Raw genomic sequence first — 25584 nt, 5'->3', positions numbered from 1 at the left:
ATCTTCAAAAGACTCCAAAACAAAACTGTCGAAAAATCTAATGTTTTAGCACATTCAATCACATATATTAAATACTAGTCCGTTCCACCAACTATATTTTTTTTCTGAAGTAAGGCATAAATATATATATTATATTATATGACCCTTTACAACCAAATATATCTCGAGATACTAAACATAGTTAGAAACTAATTATTATTATTATTTTTTTTTTTTAGTTTTACATATATTAAAATAAACAGTTAAATGGGTATCTGTTTATAACCGCGGGTAATACCCATAACCGTTCATTCAAATTTCACGGATAAACGGTTATACCCATAACCGTAACCGTCAAATTTAAATAGACAGATAACCGCGATTACTTATAACTAATGGGTATTTACCCATCCTAGTCATAATTGAGATTTCCATTCAATTTCGTCTCAAGTTTTGCACCAGAATGCCACGCATGATCAAAAATATAATTTTTTTTTGGTTCAAAAAAGTCGTTTCTTAATTCAAAAGCATCATTTCGTAGATATTTTTGCTCGCATTTGTGTGAGCCTAACGTATAACTTTTAGACAAAGAGACTCGCACATCAACTATAATCAATTATTACTTCAGTAGGCTTTAGGGTTTAGGGCCAAAATTGAGAGAGAGAGAGAAGGTGCGGCGTAGAGAAGAGACGAAGAAAGGTTTCAAGAGGTATGTGTCTAGCCTTGTGCCTTTATTTATTAAAGAAAAGAGAATAACTTGCTCTCCAAATAATACAAGCATAAAAAGAAAGATATTCTACATCCCGAAAGATTCCTAATTTACCTAAACAACAATCATACGTCCTCAAGTGAACAGTCATTTTAGACGGGATTGCTACGTGGGAATTTAACACAAGAATACAATAAATCGTAAATTAATTGTTCATCATACTTGAAATATTTGTCATCTGCTGTTTGAAATCACCAGAAAATGCTATACACTGTTTGAGATATATCATGTCAGCAAGGCTGTCGATCGAGTAAATACCAGCACTTCCGTCCAATCTCCCCCAGCTCAGCTGGTTGGTTCTGCACCCGATAATCTGCACGCACAATCACAGCCGTCCAGTACTGATTTCTGTTTTCCGATGAGTATAAGAATGGCCACCTGCTGACCTTGCGTTCTTGCATTTGGTTTGCTAATATAGTTGGCACATACATGTAGCAACCAAACACTGATAACTCCTTTTACAGCACAAGATCTTCGTTGCAATACAAGATCAGCATCCTAACAAGCAGATAAGTCACACTCACTATATAAGTGGTTGCAGTGGAAGAAAATGAAACATTGAGGCTTACTTTTGGCCTACCATTGACTATAAGGGGACCGAGACAGTTACAGAAATTACAAAAAGATGATGTGATTCCATTGTACATGCAATAAAACATATGTACAAAGAAATCAAACACACATGTTTTTGAATCTTTTTCTGAGGAGGTAGGGCATTACTCACCTATGCAAATGGACAGATGGAATGAAGGGTGAATAACATCGAACATCAGCGCCAAAGCTTTTTTTGGTCAACATCGAACATCAGGCCCAGAGCTGAGCTCATCCTTCCAGCACAAAATAAGCAATCAATTATCTCCCAAACAATCTTTGCCAAGCACGGTGAAGTCGACACTCAAGCAGCAAAGGATTTGAACTTTCCCCGTCTTTTTTATACATCAAACATCCTTCAATATCCCCTTCTTTATTTTGGCCTAACAAGGAAAAGGATGATCAAATGTGAGATAATTTTGGAAAAACTAAGATGGTGCATTTGAGTGGACTTTTTTTTTATGTGTGGGAGATCTATCATGTCTTTGTGTACGTAACATTTCTCTCTGTGTCGTATCAGGCCAGTGCCCAATTTTCTTCTATATAAACCGTTAATTGAATGGCTTTGAAACTGTAATTTGACATTCCACCATTTTAGGTCTTAACTTCATGGGCACCAACATTAAACAAATCATAACATTCTAACATTTCCAATTCCCAATTTGCAGTTAAACCCTAGTGAGCAGGAAATAAGCATGCATAACTCTGTTAGTATTTCATGTATCGTTAATCTAAAACATCAAATCAGCCAAAACAGTGAAATATAACAATCACCACAGAGATGCCAAGATCATTCTACCAAAATGTACCAGTCATACTTACCATTTTGAGTCAACAAAGGCAAGGTCCTCGTCCCAGAGAAACATATTGTACTTGCTGAAGAGACTGCATATTCACAGCGCAAATAAAGACTGCAAAGACTACAAATCCAGTATCATATTCTCCTGAGACATCAATAACGAGCTTTTGTAGCATTTTATTGTGTAAACGCTCAGTATTCACAATGCATAATGCTTACACAGATCTCTGGGAATTTAATGTTTTAAAATCACTTCCACTTGTAGTAGTGCTCACAGATAACGAATTAAATACCAGAAACCAACATTTTTACGGACCATCCATTCCCTCAATCAACATTGAATATGTCTGAGGATGAAGCTGGCAACCCATCTTCTCCATGATGCTTATGAGCTCAGAGCATATATTGACAAAACCCCTCTTAAGTAAACCATCAAATAGAACTTTCCAAGCTACTTCATCGTAATTATATTCGCAAAGAAGCAAAGTACGAAAAATTGCTTTTGCCTTCTCAGTCTTCTCTTCATCAAGAAGCCCGCATACAAGCAACGTGGAGGACTCCAGTGTCGGTAAATAACCATCCTCAATCATCGCATCCACCAAGGTTGCTGCCTCTCCATACTTTTGCAATGTACAGCAACAGTTAAGAAGAGAATTATAAATATTCTCACTTGGAGAAATTTTCTTTTCTCTCATATGACTGTATAACCTCTGGGCTACTTCCAAGCGCCTCTCTTTGCAAAGACCTACTATAAGTTTTTCATAAGTGTTGGTACTGGGTGCACAACCATGTCCAGCCATTTTTTCAAAGAGCTCTAAAGCAATGTCAAAATCCATTGTCTTCCACACATCACTAATATCAATTAAGGAGACTTTTGGGATCAAATCAATTTCCACCATATTATTCTTTGTCTCCGTCAACTTTTCATTCGAAAGATGTTTGAGCAGAAAGGAATATGTATAATGCGAAGGATCACAACAAGCATCAAACATGCGCTTAAGAACATCAAATGCACAATCAATTAATCTCATACGCCCATATCCATCAATTAGCAATGTGTAAGTCAACGAATCTGCTATAATTCCTTCTTCATTCATCTTCATCATCAATTTCTCTGCCTCTTCTACATTTCCTATGCCGCAATATGCATGAATAAAGGTAGTGTAAGTAAACAGGTCAGGTTGATTACCAGAACTAACCATCTGGTTTAAAAGCCTATGAGCATGGTCAAAGTCCCCTTCCTTCAACATTTGTTTAATTAGAATTGTATAAGTATGTGTTGTAGCTTTGACGCCAATACTTAACATCTTTTCTACCAGTGATAACGCTTCCTTCAGTCTTCCTTCTTTGCACAACACATCTATCAAGGTATTGTAAGTGAATGAGTTCGGCAAACAGTCTTCAGCAAGCATTCTATCAAACAAAGAATGGGCATCGTCAATTTTCCCAACCTTGCAATAACCATCAATCAAAGCAGTAAAGATCACGTCATTTGACTTTATGCCTTTCTCATTGAGAGAATCAAACAGGGCATGAGCTTCTTCCAGTCTGCCCCTCTTACAGAGAGTGTCTAGGAGAGAACTGTAAGACCATCGGTCAGGAACCAAACCACTTTCTTTCATCAAATTAAGCAACCTGTAAGCACTCTCAAAATGACCCATTTTACACTGCCCATGGATTAATGAGTTGTATGTATATAGGCTTGGTGAGAGTTTCCGATCAAGCATCTTACCAAGCAATGCCATTGCCTGGTGTATATTTTTCCTTTTACAAAACCCACAAATCAATTCATTGTACGTCCGAGCATTTGGATAACAATTACTCGATTCCATCAAAGCCAAAATACCAAGTGCAGCCTCAACTGCTCCCTCCTTGCAGTACCCATCAATCATTGCGTTGTAAGTGACAACATTAGGAACCAACCTTTTCTCCAACATCTTGTTTAGCAAGTTTCTTGCCTCGTCAAGCTTATTTTCCTTGCACATGCTGTCAATGAGCACAGTATAAGTATGAACATTTGGTTCACAACCCTTGTCCGTCATCTCTTTGAACAGATTCATAGCTTCTAATTTCCTTCCCAATTTACACAAGGCGCAAATAAGAACTGTGTATGTCCGCACAGTTGGAAAACAATTATCCTCCCCCATTTGAGAAAACAACTTTAGAGCCTCATCAATCTGATCAGCCTCGCAAAACCCATGTATCAAATTAGTATAGGAAACTTCATTTCTTTGACAACCCTTTTGCGGCATTAGCTTAAAAACCCTGTAACCACTATCCACATCCTTATTCCTACAATGTCCCAGTATCAAAGAAGTGTAGGTAAATGTATCGGGGTGGAAACCCGCCTGCCCTATCTTACTGAAATACAAGTCTGCCTCAGCCACATTACCCACTTTACAGTAAGCATTGATCATGGTATTAAAAGTATGCAGATTTGGAGAAACCATATCGTCTAACATCTCCAAATACAAAGCTTTCAAATCTTGAAGCAGGGAAAACTTAGACAATGACATAAGAAGAAAATTGTAGCACCTGAGGGTGAGCTTGAACTCGAACTCTCCGGCACCATTCAACTCCCGCAAAAACTTGAGCACGAAAAGGGCATCTTGAGGGGAACTGGAAGCCTTAATCATGGAAATTCGGATCTTTTCTGCGACCTGGAGAAACCCATTGGGGAGGAGAATGTTGAGGAGAGAAGAGTGGCAATGGACGGTGTGCTTGTATCCGGGTTTAAGAGCTATCCAGTTGAAGAAAGCGAGGGCGGTTCGGGGGTCGAGGTTGAGAGCGAAGACGGAGGAGACATGGGAAGGGGATATGGAGGGGGCTAGTTGTTTAAGGGAAGGGTGGCGCTGCCAATTGGGGCGGGATAGAATGGCGAAGAGCAGGGAGGATAGATCGTGCGGTTCATTGGAGAGGGGAAAAGGAGCGGCGGCGGCGGAGGAAATGGAAGAGAAGGGTTTGAAGAGGAGGAAGAGGAAGGGTTCAGGTGCGTGGCAGATGACGGCCATGGGTTTTCTCATCATCTTCTTCTTCGGGCATTGAAGGAGGACCCGACCCAACTCACTTCATCGTGTACGGACCAAGAAGTGGTGTTTGAGTTGCAGAGTGGGAAGAAGAAGAGGAGGAGGGAGATAAGAGTAAATAGTTGGTTTGTTTGGGTTCGTTTTGGAATTTGGAGAAATCTCTGCGAGCTCAAATCAATGAGTGGGCTTTTTGAAGGGTTTTTATTTTGGGAGTTCTTGTCACCGTTTGAAATCAGACTGCTGAAATATTATAATAAGAAGGCATTTTAGGGCTCATTTGGAAGTTATTTTAAAATAATTGATAACGTTTTTTGTGGATTGATTTTAAATTTCAAAAGTATAATAAGCATTTTCTTCTTACAAGAAGTATTTTAAGTGCTTTTTTGAAATCCACTTGGATTTTTTGTTCAAAAATATTTTCATCAAAAACGTTTTTAATCATTTTAAAAGCACTTCCAATCGAGCTCTTAGTCAAAATAGTCCATAAGATTGACATTACTCCTCACTCTATTTCATGACAATGAAAATCAATATAACTGGTCCTTCCGTTTGTCTACCTTAAATCATTTTGGTTGTTTCGTATAAAATTGTCAATATCCTTGTTAAATTGTCACATGAACAACTAGGAATTGTCGAGGGTAAAAGGTTCCAAAAAAAATTGGAGGCAAACAAATCATTTTAGATAATAGACAATATTAAAGTCATTCATTTATCAATACAAACAAGTTGTAATTGTTGTTTGCGATGTTTCATGTAATCAAAATATCGCATAATGGGCTCATTATCAATAAAAGGAAAATGATCTATCTCTCTCTCTCTCTCTCTCTCTCTCTCTCTCTCTCTCTCTCTCTCTCTCTCTCTCTCTCTCTCTCTCTCTCTCTCTCTCTCTCAACCATGCTATCACTCACCATTAATCTTCCATTTTGTTACGCATGACTGTTTTTACAATATTCATAATAGAAAACGCTTTATCCACTAAAGCAGTCGTAACTGCTACCACAAAAAGTTAACGTAAGAAACGAATACACTAACTTTTAGCTTTCACACCTCCTAGCCTTCACCAATTCCTTTGAAAAATCACTAATTTCTTTTGCTGATGAATACTCACTATGCATCTTCATATCATGAATATAATTGTCAAGTTGACTTGGAAGATTCATAAGGTCTACACAATCAAAATTGTGGATGCAAATTTCTTCCTCCTTGATCTTGAACAAAATTGCACCTACAAAACAATTAACACCTTAGGGTCAAGGCCAAGAGCCTCACTTGCCCACGATGAATGGGGGGGGGGGCTTTGGCCAAAGAACCTCCAATACCAAAGTTAGAACTTAGAGAGAAAAGTGTTTAGAGAGTTTTTGGAGTTTTGCAAGAGTGTGGACTTAGGTTTTTAGAGGAAATGAGGTTGAATATGTAGTGAATGGCCGGTCCCCTTGAGAAAAAGTAGCCAGCCCTTTGGGTTATTTTTGTGTGAAATGAGTGATTTAATTGGTAATTAATGGATTGATTAGGAATAAATCCATTAATTAGTCAATTAACTCAATTTATATGGAATGTTTTGAAGGTTATGAAATAATTACCTTGTGGAAAATATAGGATGAGGATGGATGAAATAACTTTGAATTTGTTACCTATTTTGGGCACTTTTGACTTGATTGTGAGATGTTTGTCCATTGCTCGCGCATAGGAATTCCGGTGCTCCTCAAGGGTAATTTTGTCATTTTTGCCCAAAAATTCACATGTCACCTCCTGATTATTTTTTGCTCCACAAAAATCTTTAGAATAAAATTGAAAGAAACGAATAAAAACGTTCAATTTATCACATACACAACGTCACATGAATGATCACCAATCTAAGCACATTGTTGCAGATGCCAACAACGCCTAAACAATAGAAACCTTTGCGTGGGCCTTAAAAACTGAAAACCAACAAATTTTAACTTCTTACCTGTGTGGGCTTCACAAACAAACAGCCAATTATTTTCCTTTTTCTTTTTCCTCTCTTCTTTTTTCTTTTCTCTAGGCATTTCTTCAAATTTGCGTACAACAAATTGCAACAAAAAATTAACTGCGGTGCAAGGTCAAATTGAAAAAAAGGAACTTTATACGCATTACTGACAGATTTGACTCACGTAGTAGGAAAGATTTTAAAAGCAACTAGGTACTGATTGTAATCGGACATCAGAATGGTGCTAGTCTTAATAATTTTTAACTTGGAAATAGTTTTTTTGCTTTAATTTTTTTGCATTAAATTTTTAGTCTAAAATTATTAAAAATAAATTTAGGATAATTTTTTTGTTACAGTATTTTTTTCTAAATAAAAAATTATGTAGATTATTCTAATTTAATTTTACGAATATTTTAATCTAAAAATATTTAGCTTGCGATAAATATTAAAAAAATCATTAAACCGATACCATGAAACTGATAGATCATTATCAAAGAATATAAATGACACACCCCGACCCGAAATGTCCACTTGGACTCCAAACCACACTGTGTTGGCCGACACTTGGAATTTGACGAAACCATAAAGGGTAGTGATGTGGAAAATGTGTATAAACTTAAAACCTAAAAGTGCCTAAGTAATAGAGTGCGCAGTGAGTGGAAATGAAGTCATTTCACATGTGATGTTAAAGCACAAGTACAATACAGTAAAATAAGGTGAGAATTATACCATCGAAGGTAATCATCTACACCAAGATTTGCCAATAATCCTTGTTGACATGTAAACTCAGCAATAAAATTTGGAGGGGCAAAAAAACAAGGATGAGTGGGCCTAGAAACAAATCTTTGTAAAAACCTTTTTAAAAACATAATAACCTTTCACTATAAAACTAGTATAGTTTCTAAAATACACATATTACGTATAGTAAAAAAATATTTACCATAGCCTGCAAAATCTCATGAATTCATTACGGCACAATATCTCGTAAATAAGGGCATGACATCCATAATCACAATATCTGACATAAGCAACATATCATATCAGGTGCTCATCGACACATGCCGACACACGAGTTCATGCAAAGGTATTCTGACATGAACATGATTAGGTGTAATAATAATATACGCTCTAGTACTACAATCACATGAAAACTGGCGTTATGCGCAGCACATATGAGTCAGAGTTGCCTATGGCAACCTATATGATAGGACTGACACCTACAATGGATCCAAAGTGAACGTAGGTGCAATGTGAACATACATGTGAAGGACTGGCCCTGGACTGGGCGAGTACCAACACCAGTGTAGCAAACGATGAGCAGATAACATCAATATGGTCATACCACAGCCATTCAACAATTCTAATCAATATCATACTATTCATGACCATAAATATAATCAAGGCAATCGCATAAAGAATTTATTAATGCTTGTATATATGGAAACTAACCTATATATATATATATATATATATATACACATTTATATATTTTATATCTCTATTAATTAATGAAACCTTTTTTGTAAACTAAAACAAGGTGAAAAGATAACTTAGTATTCTATTACACAAAAAAAATGATGGGCAATAATGTAATTTCATAAGTCCAAATTTTACTGTTTTTTATTGAAACCTCACTTACAGGTGATGTTAAAATATCTCTAATATTAAAATAAATAAATAAAACCAAAAACAAAAACCTCCCACTCCCCCTACGTTATCTCTCTCTCTCCCCCTCTCCTTCTCATTTTCTAAAACAATGTGTTCATACACACAAGGCAAATGCTAGTATATATAAAGAAAAGAGCCACTCACAGATCATGTAGCTGAGTCAAACTCGCCTCATAGCATCGAGAGTCCTTGTAATCCTTTTCACCTAGAAATGGAACCATTTAGGTAAATATAACATGCTAATGAAATTACGCATTTTCGTATAAAGTACTGCTAATAAAGGAACTATCCTAAAATGGTCGAATTTCAAAAAAAGGACGGCGGATTCAGAATAAGTGCATCGAAATACGCTAAAGAGGGTCCCCGTCAAATTTTACAAAAAGTCAACGATTAACTCTAAAAGTCAAACAATGTATATATTATATGGGATAACTCACTAATCAATATAGGCATACTAAGCCCTACAAGCTGTGTTTGTTGCACCAGACTATATCGGACTGGACTGGCTTAGACTAGACTAAGTTGGACTATCTTTGTGAAGCGTTTGATGCAGTGTCGGACTAAAAAGCAGAATAATGAAAATAATAATAATTAATTTTGTTTATTTTTTTTTCTTTTTCTTTTTCTTGTTCTAGAACACTTTCTCTGGACTAAGAAACCTCTCTCAGCCCTCAGCCTTTTTTTCGTCTAAATTCCACAATTCTGGACTAAGAATCTCTCTTCCCTTTCCCTTTTTTTTCGTCCAAATTCCACAACTTTCAAGAATCTCATCTCTTTGAGAGAGAGAACCTGCACATCCAGGGAGGCCAATTCAGCAACCAGATCAGCTCCAAGTTCTGGGAGGTCATCTGCGACGAGCACGGCGTTGACCCCACCGGAAGGTACCGCAAAGATGTCGGCTTCGATTTCCAGCTCAAGAAGATCAACATCTACTACAATGAGGCCTCTGGCGGCAGGTACTTCCCTCGTGCTGTCTTCATGGATCTTGAGCCCGGTACCATGGACAACATCCGATCCGGCCCCTTTGGCCAGATCTTCCGCCTTGACAACTTTGTTTTCTGCCAGTCCGACGTCGACATGTCAGGTCAGTTTATGCTTGTTCTGGTGGTGTGATTTCGCAGGATAGAGGATAGAATAGAGGACGCGAGGAGAGGGATATGACGTGATTCTAGGACGTGAGCAACCATGAGAGAACGAGAAAAGTAGATAGAGGAGGTGAGAATAGAGTGAGGTATCATAGCTAGTCCCATGATTTTGGAGGGGACACGCTAAGGCCAGCTAGCCCCATTGTTAGTCGAGGCGAGTCCTCGCTAGTACCATTAATGTCAGACCAAGCGCCGCCCCGACTCGCCAGAAAAATTAACTATTTCCAAAAATTACCAAATTTCACAGAAATGAAGATCTCAATGAGTAGAGAAAGTTTTATACCTGTGGCCAAGTCCAATTTGGCCAGGAAAATCCTCATTTTCACTTAAACTCGCCAGAAACCCTAGAAATGGATGGCTTCAATCCAACACCTCTGGTGCTCCGCTGCACTCAAACCTATTTGGGCTTTGTTCCTGACCTCTAGAGGAGTGTTTTGGTGGTGGTAATTGAATTAAATTGTTTCAGAATTGGTGGATCTTGGGCAAGGGTTTCAACGTCACCCACGGGTTCAAACTTCGTGAAATCATAACCAAGTCTTGTCGATTTTGGCTAGAATGGGATGATGGGAGGTTGTGATGAGGTTTAGTGGTGATGGGAGGTTGAGGAAAGCCGGAAAAATGGATGGAAAACTGTCGGGAAAGTCGCCGGAACTCGGGTAGGGTCGCGGGTCTTCAAAGGGATCCATTCCCTTTTTTTTCTCTCTCTCTCTTTTCCCCTCCCTTCTCTTGTTTCTGATAGGGCAGCTCCCTAATCCCTCATTTTCTCTCATCTCCCTTTCATCACAGCCGTCAATCTCTCTCATTTCTCTTCTTTCCTTTCATCTCAGCCACACACATGCCACATCACATGGTTCCATAAATTCTGGAGCCTTCTAGAGTGAAGGTTAAATTTACTATAATGCCCTTGACTTTAAACGTTAGTAACTCCCTCATTATAGCTCCAAATTACGTTCCGTTTATGCTCACGCACTCATATCAACAAGTACTACGCAAATATGCTATATGCTATATATATATATATATATATAAAAGGAGTCATACATCTCTGTAAATGGTCAACGGAAGTCAAAATCCTTGCCTTTAGGGGCATTTTCATCAATTCACACTTTTAAAATTTATATTATCGTAAAATTAGGGACGGGTTGTCACAATGAAACACATGAAAGATTTTTTTTTTAAATTACTTTAGCCGTTGGATTTAAATTTGAACCGTTAGATCTTTTTTTTTTTTTTTTTTTTTATCGTTGGATTTGATTATGTTAGATCTTAGTAGTTGGATTTAATGAATTTGAAAATATAAAACTAAAAAAAAAATGCACATATATGGTGGGTCAGTCCACTAACCTAGGGGCAATCTTGGCTTAAATTTGCTCCAGAAATGAGTTTTGGGTTAAAACTCATATTTGCTCTAAGGGTTGGAGCAAGTTAGGGGAGGTTTAGAACCTAAAATTTGAGTTTTACTCCAAGGGTTGGAGTAGGTCTTAGGATGTATAAATTGTAAAAAAAATAATATATATTAAAACATACTGAAAACATGGGGAATAAACATATAATAAATGTTCATCCAAGTATTCAACAAGACCCTTATCTTTTCTTAAAAAAATAAATAAAATGCAAAATGAAAGTTATTTATTTTCTGTCGAGGTGAAAGTCGCAACCTAAACAGGTTAGGTAGACACATAAGCGGGTCTAGGCGCACTTTACTAATTTTCAAACATCTAAAAATTAATCGGGATGGTAACCAACAACCTAACACTTAAGGGGCACTAAGGAGGATTTTCAAAACAATGGTAGTGGGTGTTGAGTATGGCAGGTTGGTGCGAGCAGCAGCAGGTGTTGCGTAGCCCAACAACAAACGACATTGCAAGTTTTTGTGCAGGTTCAAAGAAACCGGAGGGACATATTCTCGCTCTCAAAGTTGATTTCAACTAGTGGAGGTGTGGACGCACCTCCTCTATGGCTTCATCATTACCTAATAACATCATATGGCATAAATAATTCAAAAAGGACACATTAGTGTCACTTCAAAGTATAAAGTGCTAAGTCTATAAAGCAATAACGAGACATCAAGCAAAACACTGTAAACATTTCGATAAAATCTACGCAATTTCCCCAATAAATTATTAGTGAAATGATGTAAACAATTTCTATTCAAATTCCATAAAACAACTAACATTTGATGAGGAAAAGGGAAAAAGAAAACATCTAAGTGAAACCTTCAAAGTAAGTTCAGAGTCAGACCCGACCCACACAAATAAAAATGAAGTCAATTAGAACATCTCTAATTGATATGTTAAAATGTTTAAATCAGCATTAACAGTTATAAAGGACAGTAACAAATGATTTTCAACCGAGAAGCCAAATCTGATATGATATGATATGTAATGACAGCTATCGCTCTTGCTGTCAATCGCTGCAATGAAATAAACAGAACGTTGTGATCTTCGATGGAGACTCCCTTGCCCCCATTGCTGCAATGAAATAAACTGGGAGGATTACCCTCTGCTGGGGCCAATCATTAACGATGTTAGAGCTCTTGTTCAAGACTTCCCTCAGTATGATTTTTGCCATGTCCGACGGGAAGCAAACTAGGCGGCGCATAGGGTTACAGTGCAGGTCTAGGTGTTCAGCAGGAAATGATGTGGTTTGAGAAACCACCAAACTTAGTAATGGTTTGGTATTGAGGTTGTTTTATAAAAAGTAGGTATAAAAAAAAAATTAAGCTTAAAAATGTGTTTGGTAAATACTTAAAAACAACTTATTTTCACAGTTTTGGATGAAAAAAAAAGCTGAAAACATGAAGCAGCAAAAATGAGTTTATTCTCACAATACAACAGAAGTAGTTTTTTTTCAAAGCACATCAATACCAAACTAATCTCCCAACAAACTTGATTCTAGAGGATAGCTCAAGTTTAGCCTAATTTTCACCATTTCCAGGATAGCACCGACAATAGACCTTGCGTAAAAGAAATTTTTTATTATGACCAGAACATGGGTAGTACATCACATATTTTCATATAAGTGGTAGAAAATTATATTTTTTTAAGTTATTAATTTTTTAATACACATATCTCACTATTTATATAATAAAATGTGATGTACCATTATGTATTTCGGTCACATTCAAAAATCTCTCATTGCGTACGGCTTCTTGGTGGCACATCTCTTCTTCTTCACAGCTTTTGGTATTCCGTTGTTAAGTCATATGCATTTTTATACATGTAAAACTTAAAATATAAGACAGAAATTATAAAAAGAAAATAATTTAATAAAATAATAATTTAATTTGACATATCGAATGAAGAGTATAAATGATATCAAAGTGACATGTAAGCCGTCAAATTTAAACTTTATATTTAAAATTTAACATTTCCTTTGGAGATGTTGTTATCTATTTATTCCTTATCCAGAAACCAAGAGTTTACCCCACGCCTTAACCACGGTTAAAACCTAACCTAACCACTGTTGCTTAGACTTCGTATCCTTGTCCCTACGCCCTATATCCAGCCACCACTTTATCTTCTCTCTCGTTTCTTCTTCTCTCCCCTCTGACTAGAAAAAAAAAAAAAAAAATCTCTCTTCTTTCTCTCTGTGAGCAATCAGAGAGTGCTTGAGGAGCCTCAATGCTTCCTACCAGCTCATGATTTCAATCAATCGGGTACCTTCATTTTCCGCTTTTTTTTTTTGAATTTGAATTTTTTTAAATGAAAACTAGTTGTTTCATTTCTGATTGTTCTGTTTATTGGTTAGGTTAATCTGTTCTTGTCTGCATAATTAATAAATTAATATATTTGTTCTCAATTTTGTGACTTTTCAAGGTTTTTGATGGTTGATCTGTTTGCCTCTGCCGTATCTTACACTCTAGGGTTCTTCTCTTATTCATTTGCAAGTGTATGCAATGGATTCTATCTGAGTTTTGTTTGGTGTTTCTTGCTGTTTACCATATTTTTTAATTTTTGGTTTGATTTTTATTACCGGTTTTTTTTGTTTTTTTTTTTTGTTGTGTTTAATATTTGGTTTTGCAAAATTTGGAAATGATATGTTTGGATCTGGATTGATTGATGCGTAAACAACGTTTTGATCCGAAAAGACGGCTACTCGCAATTTCCGGGTTTATATTAAATGATGAAAACGGATTAATAAGTGAATCATGTTGCTTAGATAGGTGTTATGTTTGCTGTAAACCGGCGTATAAGCTATGTCAGTTTGTGTAAACAATAATAAAAGACCGGAAACTTGGTTCTGTCAATGCTCGTTAATACCGTGTTATTGTAAAGAAATTCAATCTGGAAGATGGTAGATCTGGAGGTGCTTGGCTCTGTTCTTTCAGCTTTAGTCCGTTCGCAGTTGCTGGGTATTACGTGGAACTTAAATTTGGTTTTTATTGCTAATACCTCGTGATTTTCATGATGCTGGTGGATATATTTTTCTTCTTTTTGTTGTTTTGTTGTTTTTTTTCTTGGATATTCGAGAACCACATCTTTTGTTGCTTGTAGTAATGATGTCCATGCGTTGGGATTATCTTTAGTTCTTTTATTTTCTTTTTCATTTTGTATGTGAAAACAAGGAGTTCCGTTACGTTTCTTTGTTTGCTTGCTTGAATTAGTTGCGGGTTTGATACCCTTCTAATTTATGGTAGCAGTTTCAACTTCTTTATTGTGCTACTTTTTACGTTTGTGATTAATCGTATTTATGAAATTATGTACTTTCCTTGGTTTTTACTTTCATCGAATTTAAGTCATTACTTGCTAGTTCATTGTACCTGATCTATGATCTGCTACAATTGTGGTATTAACTGAGTTATTTGAAATTTATTTCATTTGCAGAAAATTCGATTTTCTTTACTTTCGGGGTTTATCCTTTATTGGTGAACCTTGGCTCTCAGAAATTTTAAAGCTAATAACTGTGCACAAGATTGGAAATCTTCTACAGAGAGAGAAGGGCAGAGAAGTTTGGAAAAAAAAAAAAAAAAAGAGAGAGAGAAGGGCGGAGAAGTTGACGTGGTTTGTATAAGTGCTTGATGGGGATCTTTGAGGAGCTGGGTTTCTGTGGTAATCTTGACTTTCTTTCTGCTCCATCTGGGGAAGGGGATGCAGCTCCAGAGCATGAACTAGAGGCGACAGTGGAGGAGGATTATAGTGATGACGAAACGGATGTTGATGAGCTCGAGAAGAGGATGTGGAGAGATAGAATGCTATTGAAGAAGAAGCTTAAAGAACAAACTAAGGGAAAGGAAGAAGTCGACAATGCAAGACAGTGTCAATCACAGGAACAAGCTCGGAGGAAGAAGATGTCACGGGCACAAGATGGAATCCTGAAATATATGCTGAAAATGATGGAAGTTTGCAAAGCTCAAGGTTTTGTTTATGGAATTATCCCTGAAAAAGGAAAACCAGTGAGTGGCGCTTCTGACAATCTGAGAGCATGGTGGAAGGAAAAAGTAAGATTTGATCGTAATGGCCCAGCTGCCATTTCTAAGTATCAGGCAGATCATTCAGTCCCTGGGAAGAATGAACACTTCAGTGCGGTGGCATCCACTCCTCACACCTTGCAGGAGCTCCAAGACACCACTCTTGGTTCACTTTTGTCAGCTTTGATGCAGCACTGCAATCCTCCCCAAAGACGTTTCCCATTGGAGAAGGGTGTTGCCCCACCTTGGTGGCCTACTGGTAATGAGGAATGGTGGCCTCAACTAAATCTGCCCAAGGATCAGGGTCCTCCCCCATACAAGAAGCCTCATGATCTGAAGAAGGCTTGGAAGGTTGGTGTTCTCACGGCTGTGATAAAGCACATGTCACCAGATGTTGCCAAGATCCGCAAGCTTGTTTGTCAGTCTAAATGTTTGCAGGACAAAATGACTGCTAAGGAGAGTGCCACTTGGCTAGCCATTTTAAACCAGGAGGAAGCTTTGGCCCGGAGGCTATATCCTGATAGATGTCCACCTCCATTTGCTGGTGGGAATGACTCTCTAGCAATCAGTGGAACTAGTGATTATGATGTCGAAGGGGTTGATGATGACGAAAATGTTGAAATAGAGGATTGCAAACCTCTTGTTAATCACTTCAACATTGGAGCCACTGGACAAAGAGAGAGGCTGGGACCTCAGATTAAGAGAGAGCTTATTGAGATCAACTCCGATTTTGGTCAAAAGAGGAAGCAGCTGGCTGAAGAGCCACAAATGATGTTAAATCAGAAGGTTTACACCTGTGAATATCTGCAGTGCCCGTATCATGATTATCGCCTAGGCTTTCTTGACATAACTGCAAGAAACAATCATCAGTTGAATTGTCCACACCGGAGTAATTCTTCACAAGTGCTTGGAATGTCAAGCTTTCAGCTTCACAATGAGAAACCTGTGAGCTTCTCTCTACCCATTGCTCAACAACCTACACCAGCAATTCAACAACCAGTGAACCAGTCAAGTATGTTCGATGATTCGGGACTTGGAATTCAACAACCATTGAACCAGTCAGGTAGGTTTGATGCTTCAGGACTTGGAATTGCTGAGGATGGGCAGAAAATGATATCGGAGCTTATGTCATTCTATGATAGTAATATTCAGCAGAACAATAACTGCAATCCTGGAAACCTCAATGTTATAGATGATCGCAATCAGCAGCAGGCGAACTATCAATTTCCAGTGAATGATAACTTCTTTGGTCAAGGAGTGGACATAGGACGCAACATGAACATGTCGGAACCATCCCCCGTGCTTATGCTTCATCCAGGTTTGTCATCCCCGGAAGTTCAGTTTGATCAGTTGATAGCATTTGAGTCTCCATTTGGAAACAATTCCAGCGAAGATGTTGACATAAGATTTGACTCCCCCTTTCACTTGGCACCAGTTGGTTATAATGCTATGGACCCGCCGGTGAACCAAGATGCATCACCCTGGTTCCCATGAAGTGGGGTTTCTTATATTAACTGCTCCAATCTGCGTGTTGGAGTTACGCTGTTTAGGTGAGAGCTTCTTTTCAAGTTTAGTTGCTCTTTTTATCTTTTGGACGTGTTAGATGTTTATATGACTGCTAATATGTTACATCCCAAATCTGTGTTTAGGGGTGGCGTGGGTGGGGTGGGGGTTGGTTTACACAGTTCTTGAGCAAATAGAGAAGCTTCGTTATGTTTGGCTGGGTATTTATCTGCCGGACTTGTTAGACGTTTAAAACCCTCGAGAACTTGGGGGTTTCTCGTACTGCAACTTTGTCATCTAAGTATAGGTATATATCTAGTTGCAGTATCGAGTAGAGCCAATAAAGGACCGGAAAACCCAATCTGATGTTCTGTGCTTTTGTCGAAGTGTTGGAAACATCTTTCCGGTTGCTAAAGTCGATGTTGGCATGTGGTTTTTGTAATGTATACACACAAGACATCTATATATATGGTGGTTTTTATATAACTAGCTGTACCTGTTGCTTGTTTCCTTGGAAGAGATTGATTTCAACTGTTCTTGCTATCAACTCCATTTATTTTGATCTGTTGCACAAAAATTCTACAATGCACGAGTCACCAGTGTATGGGATGCCACCACTTCAATGGCCGGCTGGATTTCTGTGCTTTAAACCTGGAAAGGGATCCTCTTCGGATCCCTTCCTCCTAATCCACCCAAGTTCAGGGATCCGGGCCGTTGAAATTTGATCAAACGGCTATAAACAGGGATCCACTTTAAAAGTTATAATAACTTTAGTCGTTGGATCAAATTTCTTTGGTCTGGATCTCCGGACTTGGTGGATTATGAGGAATGGATCCGAAGAGGATCCCTTTCCTTTAAACCTCATACGTAGAGCTCATCATCAGAATGATACGCATTAGTAACGGCATCCGTTAGGAAATTCGTCTCCCTAAAAAACATGTCCGCCAAGAGATCGAGTCTAACTAGCCCAGTATGGTGTCAATAACAAGTTTGGAGTCACCCTGCCGTAACTTTCGCAACCGGCATCTAGTACCACCCAACCCAAGTTTCTAGTCCCCGCAACAGTCGGAGAACCAAAATGCATCTCTAATAACGAAACCGCGGCAGCATGATTATTTATAACATACCCATCAAAATTTATCATTACAGACGTTACGTGCCCCTAAAGATTTGCTTCTGTATATCAAAATCATGTCAATCGGTGTTGAGATATAATCTTATATCTGCATTTTAATTGAGATAAACTAACAACAAACAGACAGCGAATTCGCAGAACAAAACAGAAGCTCTAAACCTCCCCCACTCGAAATACTATTCCGAACAGCCTTACGCAGGTTATAGGTCTTCACACATCGACATGAAATTTACAATGAATGGATGATACAATCACAAACACGAAAGCCGGTCCTATCTTTCCTGCCTGGAGTACAACAATGCATTGTGTCACCATGGACCAGCTATGCAACATTGGTGAGTCAATTTCACATCACAACTTCCATTCGGTCTTGGAATGTTTGTCGTCAGCTGTTTGATATGAATTTGCGTCACCACAAAAATCTATACATCGCTTGCAATGTATATCCTCACAGGCTAAATGTATGCACAGTTACGCTTTTCTGAGTTCTGTTGTCTGTACAAGGATGGCCATCGACCTTGCATGTTGCGCGATGGATGTCCTATAAATATAATTTACGCTCGCTTCAGTTTGTTGATAGTTGATACGGGTCAACCCAACATTTATCCTCCTTTATTGCAGCACTCCATCTTTCCTTAAAGATCTGCATGTCAATAAAGGACTGCATCCTAACCTGCCAGCAAATAGCATTCGCCAGATAAGTAGTTGCAAGCAATGTAAATGAACTGATAAAATGTTTACATCGTCTACAAATGTGTATGGGCATGCATGGAGGAGAAATACTCGATATTAATAGGACAGCAGTTTAAGAATGCTTACTTTAGATCGATCATTGACTTTATCCGAGGAAGATGGTGCCTGAAATTACAAATGATGAACTCACATTAGAACTCACGTTATAGGTCAATAAATAATCTAATACATTGAACGGAAAAAAAAAGTAGAGAAAAAAAATGCAGAACACACCAATGCTTTCGAGTCCCCTTTCTGAGAAGGATCCGGGCCATTGGTCACCTATGCAAGTGAACAGAAGGAAAAGAGAAAAAGGTCAGAGAATAATATGGAACGTCAAAACCATAGACGAATTTATCCTGCTAGAACAAAATAAATAATCACGTTTGAAATGTTTAGAAACTGCATATTGCATCAATCCAAGTATTTCACACTAATGATGTTGCATCTGCTATAGATGTATGGAATAACAATCAAGACAAGTCCTCAACGTTACTATTTTAAATAGTTAAACGACCCAGGATGCCATGATGCTTGCCTTATTGCCATCTGAGACACCGAGCGTAGGAAGACCAAGATGAACTATATACTCTGAGTCAACCACACCAACGTTTTGTGTTCGATCTCCCTGAAACATAAAGTTCTGTTATCACAAAGTACGTGTGCACAATAACCAAGAGAATAAAAGTAGAAGCTATAAGGCAGGAAAATTTACTTGTGCACAATAACCAAGCTGCACATCCAGGCCCCATGCATGGACCAGATCATTCTGTAAGGATAATAAATAATCATCAGAAAGTTCCTTACAAATAGTACAAATTCTCCAAAATATTCTTCTGCGTTTAATGGTTGTTTCTACTACAAGGTATTCTGTTGTGTTTAAATTACATGGATCATTCAGCGTCACCATTAATGAAAAATTTGGCGGGCATAAATGATGAAATCTATTTTCACATACTCATTTATATAATGTCGTAAATAGTTGTACGCTACCAAAAATAAGTAAACACACTGCGAAGGTGGTTGGTATTGGTTTACTAAGGATTATGTACCTGGATCATGTACCATACACATTGCCAGGCAGATCTTGAGAATACAGGTGCCATCATTTCCACCCAACTGTTATAACAGAACATACCAAACACCCGAAAGGAAACTATTCAGAAAAATACTTTATCCGAGTTACAACACAGAAAATAGCGGACAGGAAGTTTCTTACCCAGCACAAGGAGGAGCAGAACTATGGTCGTCACACCTTGCACTGCCTTTATATTTATGAAACCTTCTGTTGAAAAATTAGGCGAAGATCGATCAAACTCAATTCTATGTATGTTTTGATATCCCAAATTGAGGAAAAGAAAATTTATATTAAGAGAAGTACAAGTTTATACAAAACGCCAAAATGGTTGCTATGCCAGAAAGCAATTGATGAAAGAAACCATAGCAACAGTAAGAGAACAGAAATCAACAGTACAAGAACACAAAGCAAATATATATGGTTTGGCCATTCCTCTCAATTCAACCGCAGTTCTCCCTCTACAAAACTCCAAATGAAATTTATGTATACTAGATAATTACACAGAAATTGCACAATGATTACCCATCGGGCCAGTCCTGGTCTAAGCCAAAGCAGGTAACCAGAATGGAGAGGTCCTACAATATCCATTCCATCACTGAACTTATTGAATTCAACATATCACCCAACTTTAAACTAAAGAAAGTGTGCTACAATATTTAAAAGCGGTCTTATGACAATAGCTGTTACTGTACTGCAGAGCACTAAGATTTGGTGCATATTCAAGGAAATACAAATTTCTCTCTACACTGACGAGAAAACAGCCATTTCTCCGAAGGGGTGTAAATTTTATTGACTTATTAAATGAAATAACTTAGCCTCAAGTAAACCTGATGCCTTATCTAGTATGTTGCAGCAAGAGAGTAGAAATGATACTCCTTGGTCCTATAGGGAACTGTGACAATAGATTAATCTAACGGTTCAAGGTTTCATACTCTGTCATCTACCAAGGAAGCAAAAAACAAGTCAGTAGACCGTGTCAAGGATTTTAACCAATAGGGAAGGAGCAGCTGCTAGCTGTTAGTTATGGGTAGTCTGTGGACTTTTACATAGGGCAGTAAGAGAATAGTGAGCTACATATAATCCAGAATCCTACTAGTGTTTCATGGAATAAGTAAATACAGGATGAGGCCTCGTTTCAGAAGATCATTGACTTCCCTATACAATTCCTAGAGTGTTAGACAAAGAGTGACGTGTTGCTCAGCAACTTTTCTTCAAGGAGTTAAACAATATAATGCTTTTGTGTGTGTTAGCCTAGCTGAGCTGTAGTACATTACATATATTATTCAAGTAGGAAATTTAGTTTCTGAATTAAGATGCGGATGGATAAAAAGTGAAATTTTTATTAACAAAACCCCAATCGGCATTTGGCATTCTTGTTCCTCGACTTTCAAACAATGTATTTAGAGATTGGCACAACGTTTAAACCAAGGATGGAATCAAGGACGAAGAGTCCTAAACTACATTGGTCTCTACATATATTAGACAATGAAGTTACCACAGGAAATCCACATTCAAGAAAATATACTACACTGACCTGTGCACTTTTGATTTCTTCACACGTGCAGTGATTGGATGATACACCTCTGACTTGTCAGGATCAAGTGCTGGCTGTGATATTTCAAGTCCCTCTTCCTGAATAATGGATACATATCTGCAGGACATGTTCCAAACACAATGCATTACGTCTCTATGTGATATCAAATCAGTTTCCTATTTTCTTATCTGTGAAACATTACTACTGAATGACTTCGTGATTACAACATTTCATATTCCAGTTGCTACAATAGCTCTGCACCGAGTTTATAATTGAAAAAAACATATATTTTAATATTTGTGAATGGAGGGCTCTTATTTAGTTTTCATTTGGCATTTGTAAAGTCAAAAGTGTAAACGCATGCATAGGTGCTCATAATTCCAAGATTATTCTAAAAAAATAAAAAATGCCATTGGTTACCGTTTTGGGTTAAAATTCTCAACTCCAAGGTCCTCATCCCAAAGAAAAATATATTTGTACTCCGAAACTATATCTGGATGCAGGAAACGTTTGGCAAACCACCTATGTCATCATACAATATGTTTCATTAAAATGTTATCCACAAATGTATAGAGTATTCCTGCCCAAAGGTAACTAGCTACAGTTCAAGTGACCATGTGAGAGAATAACCCTTACCATTTTGTTTGATTCATCACAGACACGTGTATGGCACGATCACTCCAAGGTAAATCCCTCCATTTATCCACCGCACCATCATAATGAAAAAGCATAACAACAAAATCACTTGATAGAAACTGCAATACAACAGCAGATGTTTAAGATAATATGGATAGAATATTGTAATGTGAAGGGTATGAGCCAATTATATCACTACCTTTTTGGCAATTTTGTCCACTATTTCTTTCTGCCTTATTCCAACTGCAATTGCCAGCAAGCTCTTAGAAGGTTTTGAGTTTTCCTGAAACAAGAATTTTGCAAATTTTAGGCAGTATGAACACCCTAAAAGAATAAAAGAAACATATAAGCGCACAAACACCTTTTAATGTATACCATTGTAGATAATGAATATTAATAGGAATGAACCAGGTGGAAGCAAGAATTTACGTCCCTAAACTAGAAATTTCGAACTTTCTTATTTGTACAAAAAGTCCCAAAGAAATTCTATGGGGCTAATATTTTCATTTCCCATCTCATGGAAAACCCTTTTCGCTCCTCTTAGCCCTATCCCTCTCAATATTTTGCAGTCTATTGAGAATGATTTGCATCAAAGCAAACAGATGCAAGAGCATGTTTAATTTAATAGGACAGTAGATGCCACAAGCAATTTTGTTCAGGAAGGAAATAGAAAACACAACAACCAGTCAAGCAAAACCATTTTAAGCTGGTAGAGATGTAGAACAAATGCAAAAGGCATACAAAACAAATGCTAAGTTGTTTTAACTTTAAAGATTTGTTTGCATTCGTGCTTCTTTATTTCTTTCCCTCTCATCCCATCATTCTTCTTCATCCCTCATTTTCCCCATATCCGTCCCTCATATCTCAATCACAGAAAGTGAAAACTAAAACTAAAAAAATGAATAATTATCAGACGGGGCCTTTTATCTGAGGTTGCTGAGCAAGGTATGATGAGAATTTGCATCTAAAACCAAGGTACGTTACCAAAATGAATGAGTAATAAGTACGTCGATAGTATACACCCACCAATATCCTAGAGAAAAAAAGGGACCTGCAACAGTTCATTTCATTTTAGAGCTATGTCTTCACATGTGAAATTACCATTTTGTAAACAACAACCTGCATTACATTGACAATGAAACTTACAATAAAACAATGTTCAGGACTTCAGACAGATGCCAAAGAAAACAAATTTCACTAGCTTTAGGACCATGTAAAATTTAACAAAACATGTCAATCCAATTAAGATGCTTCTAGCTTACTACTATGCTCTCGACTTAGTTAAATGATACATAAAAGACACACAGAAAACAGGGGATAAAAAACTACTAAGCAACATGAACCCGTGCTTCTCATACAAAGGATAAGTATGCATTATCATTTATCAATTAACAAGAAAGAACTATATAGTTTCATAAATGGAATGAATCTAGTATTGAAGTAAAACTCGCCATAGCCTCGCGTACATTTTTCACAGATGAACCCCATAGAGGCAGCGGTTCCAAGTCAGATGTTTTGGCAATAATTCCTTCCGGTAATGCCTCACTCCCTGAAGGTTGGCAACGATTCTGAGGATGAAAAGGAAAACAAATTCAGCAATAGAAGTAACTTCAAATGCCATAAAAAAAAAAAAAAACACTTAATATTCCCGGTAAGATGCAAACCTTGCACGTATGAAAATTTGTATTCTGCCTATTGTAGACCACTTTCCATCTTGTTAATTTCTGCAAGAAAGATTTCCGTGACCATTTAATTGATAACAGGTAATACAGAACTTGCAGAACAAAAGTAAAAGGCGCACACAACTTGAAGAACAGAAAAAAAAAAAACAGACATACTTCCTTGTACTCGTGAGCAATGGTTGCACCACCGATGAAGTAAGCCCCGCAGATCAAAGAAGCTACAATGAAGAGACTGCAGTAGAATGACCTATTCTTCGGCTCAGACAGCGCCGCGGCCTGACAAAAACAATGAGGAAACTAGCCTTAAAAGTTAGTCACATTGTATCACATTTGATCCCATCAAGCCTTCAAGGGGGTCGATTAGCAGATGAAGTAAGGACGAAAATAAGAGTCATTTCACTGCGCAACTAGCCATAAACATTCGTCCAGAATCCGAAATAAAATCGATGCAAAACAATTCATTTCTTAGCCCAAGAAATTATTTTCAAGTCTAGGCAGTTAAAAGACACGAAACAGTAAGTTTCCCCCAAACATTGTCGATAAGCAAACAGAGAAAAACAATTTAACCGATTCATCACTCCAATTTCAACATAGCAATACAACTGTCGCTATCCCCAGTAACTATTCAAGTTAATGTGCTGCAAGCCTACATCTTTAATCCAAGAGAATCACAACCCCGTCTCAAAAACTCACAGTTAAGTAGAATCAAACAAGAGAGAGAGAGAGAGAGAGAGAGAGAGAGAGAGAGAGAGGCTTACAGGGTTGATCATTTGTGCTGCAACTTTAGGGAACTCTGAGAAGAAGAGGAAGAGGAAGAAGAAGAAGAAGTTAAAAGGACAAGTATTCTGTAACACAAAAGTCTGAAGGTAAAGAAAGGAATAGGGAAGAAAAAGATGGAGTCTTTGGACAGCCAAACATACAGTACAGTAATATGCCAAAAGACACGCGTGCCAGCCTTATGAAACGGTGTCGATATCCCAGAAGCAAAACACCCAACGCCTTCGCTTTTCAAATCAAAACCCAGTGAAGAAGCAGACAGAAAAGTTGGACACTGACGGAGACAGAGGACCGATAAATAAAAATAAATAATTGGAATTAATTATTGTATAGGAAGAGAGGAGACGAAGAGACAAGGAAGTGGGTATAAATTAAATTAAAATAAGAATTGTACACATGCTAGCCATGTGCATTTTAATGTTTAAACAAAATTGAGAAAATGTTAAAATATAAAGTAGCCGTTAAAATTTTTCCATAATTATTTTAAAACGATTTTTCTTCGTTGAAAATGTTGTATTTTTTTTATAACTGTTTCTTAATACTATTTTATTACTAAAAGATTCGTAATATGCAATGTATTGTCCTATAGAGCGATGCTCTGCAAGTCGTTCAAGGGGTTGGGAGCTTGAGGAGGGGGCCATCCTCTTTGGATTTGTTGGTGGATGATGTCCGGGAGAGTCCGTGAGGATTTGGTTACTCTACAATTTGTCATATTCGTCGTTTCGTTAAAGGTGCGGCTAAGATCAGCCAAGTTGGCCTTAGATTTTACTTCTAGTTTTCATTGGTTTGAGGAACCTCCGGATCGTTTCCTCTTTTTTTTTTTTTTTTTTTTTTTTTTAAAGTTTATTTTATTTGAGATAAATATGTGGAAGAAAAAATATAGGCTAGTGATATTATTCGGATATTATTCGGCTGTGAACCTTAAAAAAAATTAGTAAAATTATTTTGTGTTTAATTTACTATATTATTATTATTTTAAATATTTTTTTTACAGTTTTTTTTGCAGGGTCGTCAAAATTTTTGTTAATAAGTGGTTACATATGATCACTTAGTATTACAGTCTAGTGATATTTTTTTTCACTTTCAAATTCGATTCTTACTAAAGCAAATTTAAATCGTATTATTATTAACCCATTGTGAAACTAAACCGCTCACTCCCCTTAGTATTGTTT

At 37.4% G+C, this 25584-nt stretch overlaps 3 protein-coding genes across 7 annotated transcripts; 1 reads left to right on the top strand and 2 right to left on the bottom strand.

The window, feature by feature from the left end:
• Positions 1–687: 687 nt before the first annotated feature.
• Positions 688–5300, bottom strand: LOC137718057 (pentatricopeptide repeat-containing protein At5g65560-like). The gene is made up of 3 exons (XM_068457569.1): positions 2162–5300; positions 1473–1722; positions 688–1246 (listed from the first exon to the last, which is right to left on the bottom strand). The coding sequence occupies exon 1, from the start codon at positions 5162–5164 to the stop codon at positions 2447–2449; it is 2718 nt and encodes a 905-aa protein (XP_068313670.1). The 5' UTR covers positions 5165–5300; the 3' UTR covers positions 688–1246; positions 1473–1722; positions 2162–2446.
• An 8144-nt stretch (positions 5301–13444) lies between these two features.
• On the top strand, positions 13445–17324 carry LOC137717571 (protein ETHYLENE INSENSITIVE 3-like). Of its 2 annotated transcripts, XM_068456980.1 has the most exons (3): positions 13445–13583; positions 14752–16653; positions 16771–17324. In XM_068456980.1, the coding sequence occupies exons 2-3, from the start codon at positions 14946–14948 to the stop codon at positions 16827–16829; spliced, it is 1767 nt and encodes a 588-aa protein (XP_068313081.1). In that variant the 5' UTR covers positions 13445–13583; positions 14752–14945; the 3' UTR covers positions 16830–17324. The 2 variants fall into 2 exon arrangements, with proteins under 2 accessions (XP_068313081.1, XP_068313080.1); XM_068456979.1 differs by having other exon boundaries at positions 14752–17324.
• A 723-nt stretch (positions 17325–18047) lies between these two features.
• LOC137717885 (uncharacterized) lies at positions 18048–24713 on the bottom strand. 4 transcript variants are annotated; one of them, XM_068457383.1, is made up of 16 exons: positions 24556–24713; positions 24394–24428; positions 23792–23932; positions 23618–23677; positions 23420–23521; positions 22153–22236; positions 21954–22072; positions 21738–21839; positions 21318–21434; positions 19925–19990; positions 19758–19824; positions 19421–19474; positions 19244–19333; positions 18940–18987; positions 18793–18831; positions 18048–18646 (listed from the first exon to the last, which is right to left on the bottom strand). In XM_068457383.1, exons 2-16 carry the CDS (start codon positions 24403–24405, stop codon positions 18539–18541), a joined length of 1209 nt encoding a protein of 402 aa, XP_068313484.1. In that variant the 5' UTR covers positions 24406–24428; positions 24556–24713; the 3' UTR covers positions 18048–18538. The 4 variants fall into 4 exon arrangements, with proteins under 4 accessions (XP_068313484.1, XP_068313486.1, XP_068313483.1 ...); XM_068457385.1 differs by having other exon boundaries at positions 23792–23911; positions 24556–24711; XM_068457382.1 differs by lacking the exon at positions 24556–24713 and having other exon boundaries at positions 24394–24545.
• Between the last annotated feature and the right edge of the window lie 871 nt (positions 24714–25584).

The sequence above is a fragment of the Pyrus communis genome, chromosome 15, assembly GCF_963583255.1.
Source record: "Pyrus communis chromosome 15, drPyrComm1.1, whole genome shotgun sequence".
Lineage (NCBI taxonomy): Eukaryota > Viridiplantae > Streptophyta > Magnoliopsida > Rosales > Rosaceae > Pyrus > Pyrus communis.
The sequence above is the reverse complement of the archived record's forward strand: the minus strand, read 5'-3'. Positions and strand labels throughout refer to the sequence as shown.

Bases quoted from the DNA above. Each gene is read 5' to 3' on its own strand.
- LOC137718057 (XM_068457569.1), bottom strand. From the start codon at position 5,164: ATGATGAGAAAACCCATGGCCGTCATCTGCCACGCACCTGAACCCTTC.
- LOC137717571 (XM_068456979.1), top strand. From the start codon at position 14,946: ATGGGGATCTTTGAGGAGCTGGGTTTCTGTGGTAATCTTGACTTTCTT.
- LOC137717885 (XM_068457383.1), bottom strand. The intron at 22,073-22,152 runs GTAGTGATATAA...GTTGTATTGCAG, and splicing joins TGGACAAAATTGCCAAAAAG to TTTCTATCAAGTGATTTTGT. The intron at 18,832-18,939 runs GTGTGTTCTGCA...TTGTAATTTCAG, and splicing joins AAGGGGACTCGAAAGCATTG to GCACCATCTTCCTCGGATAA.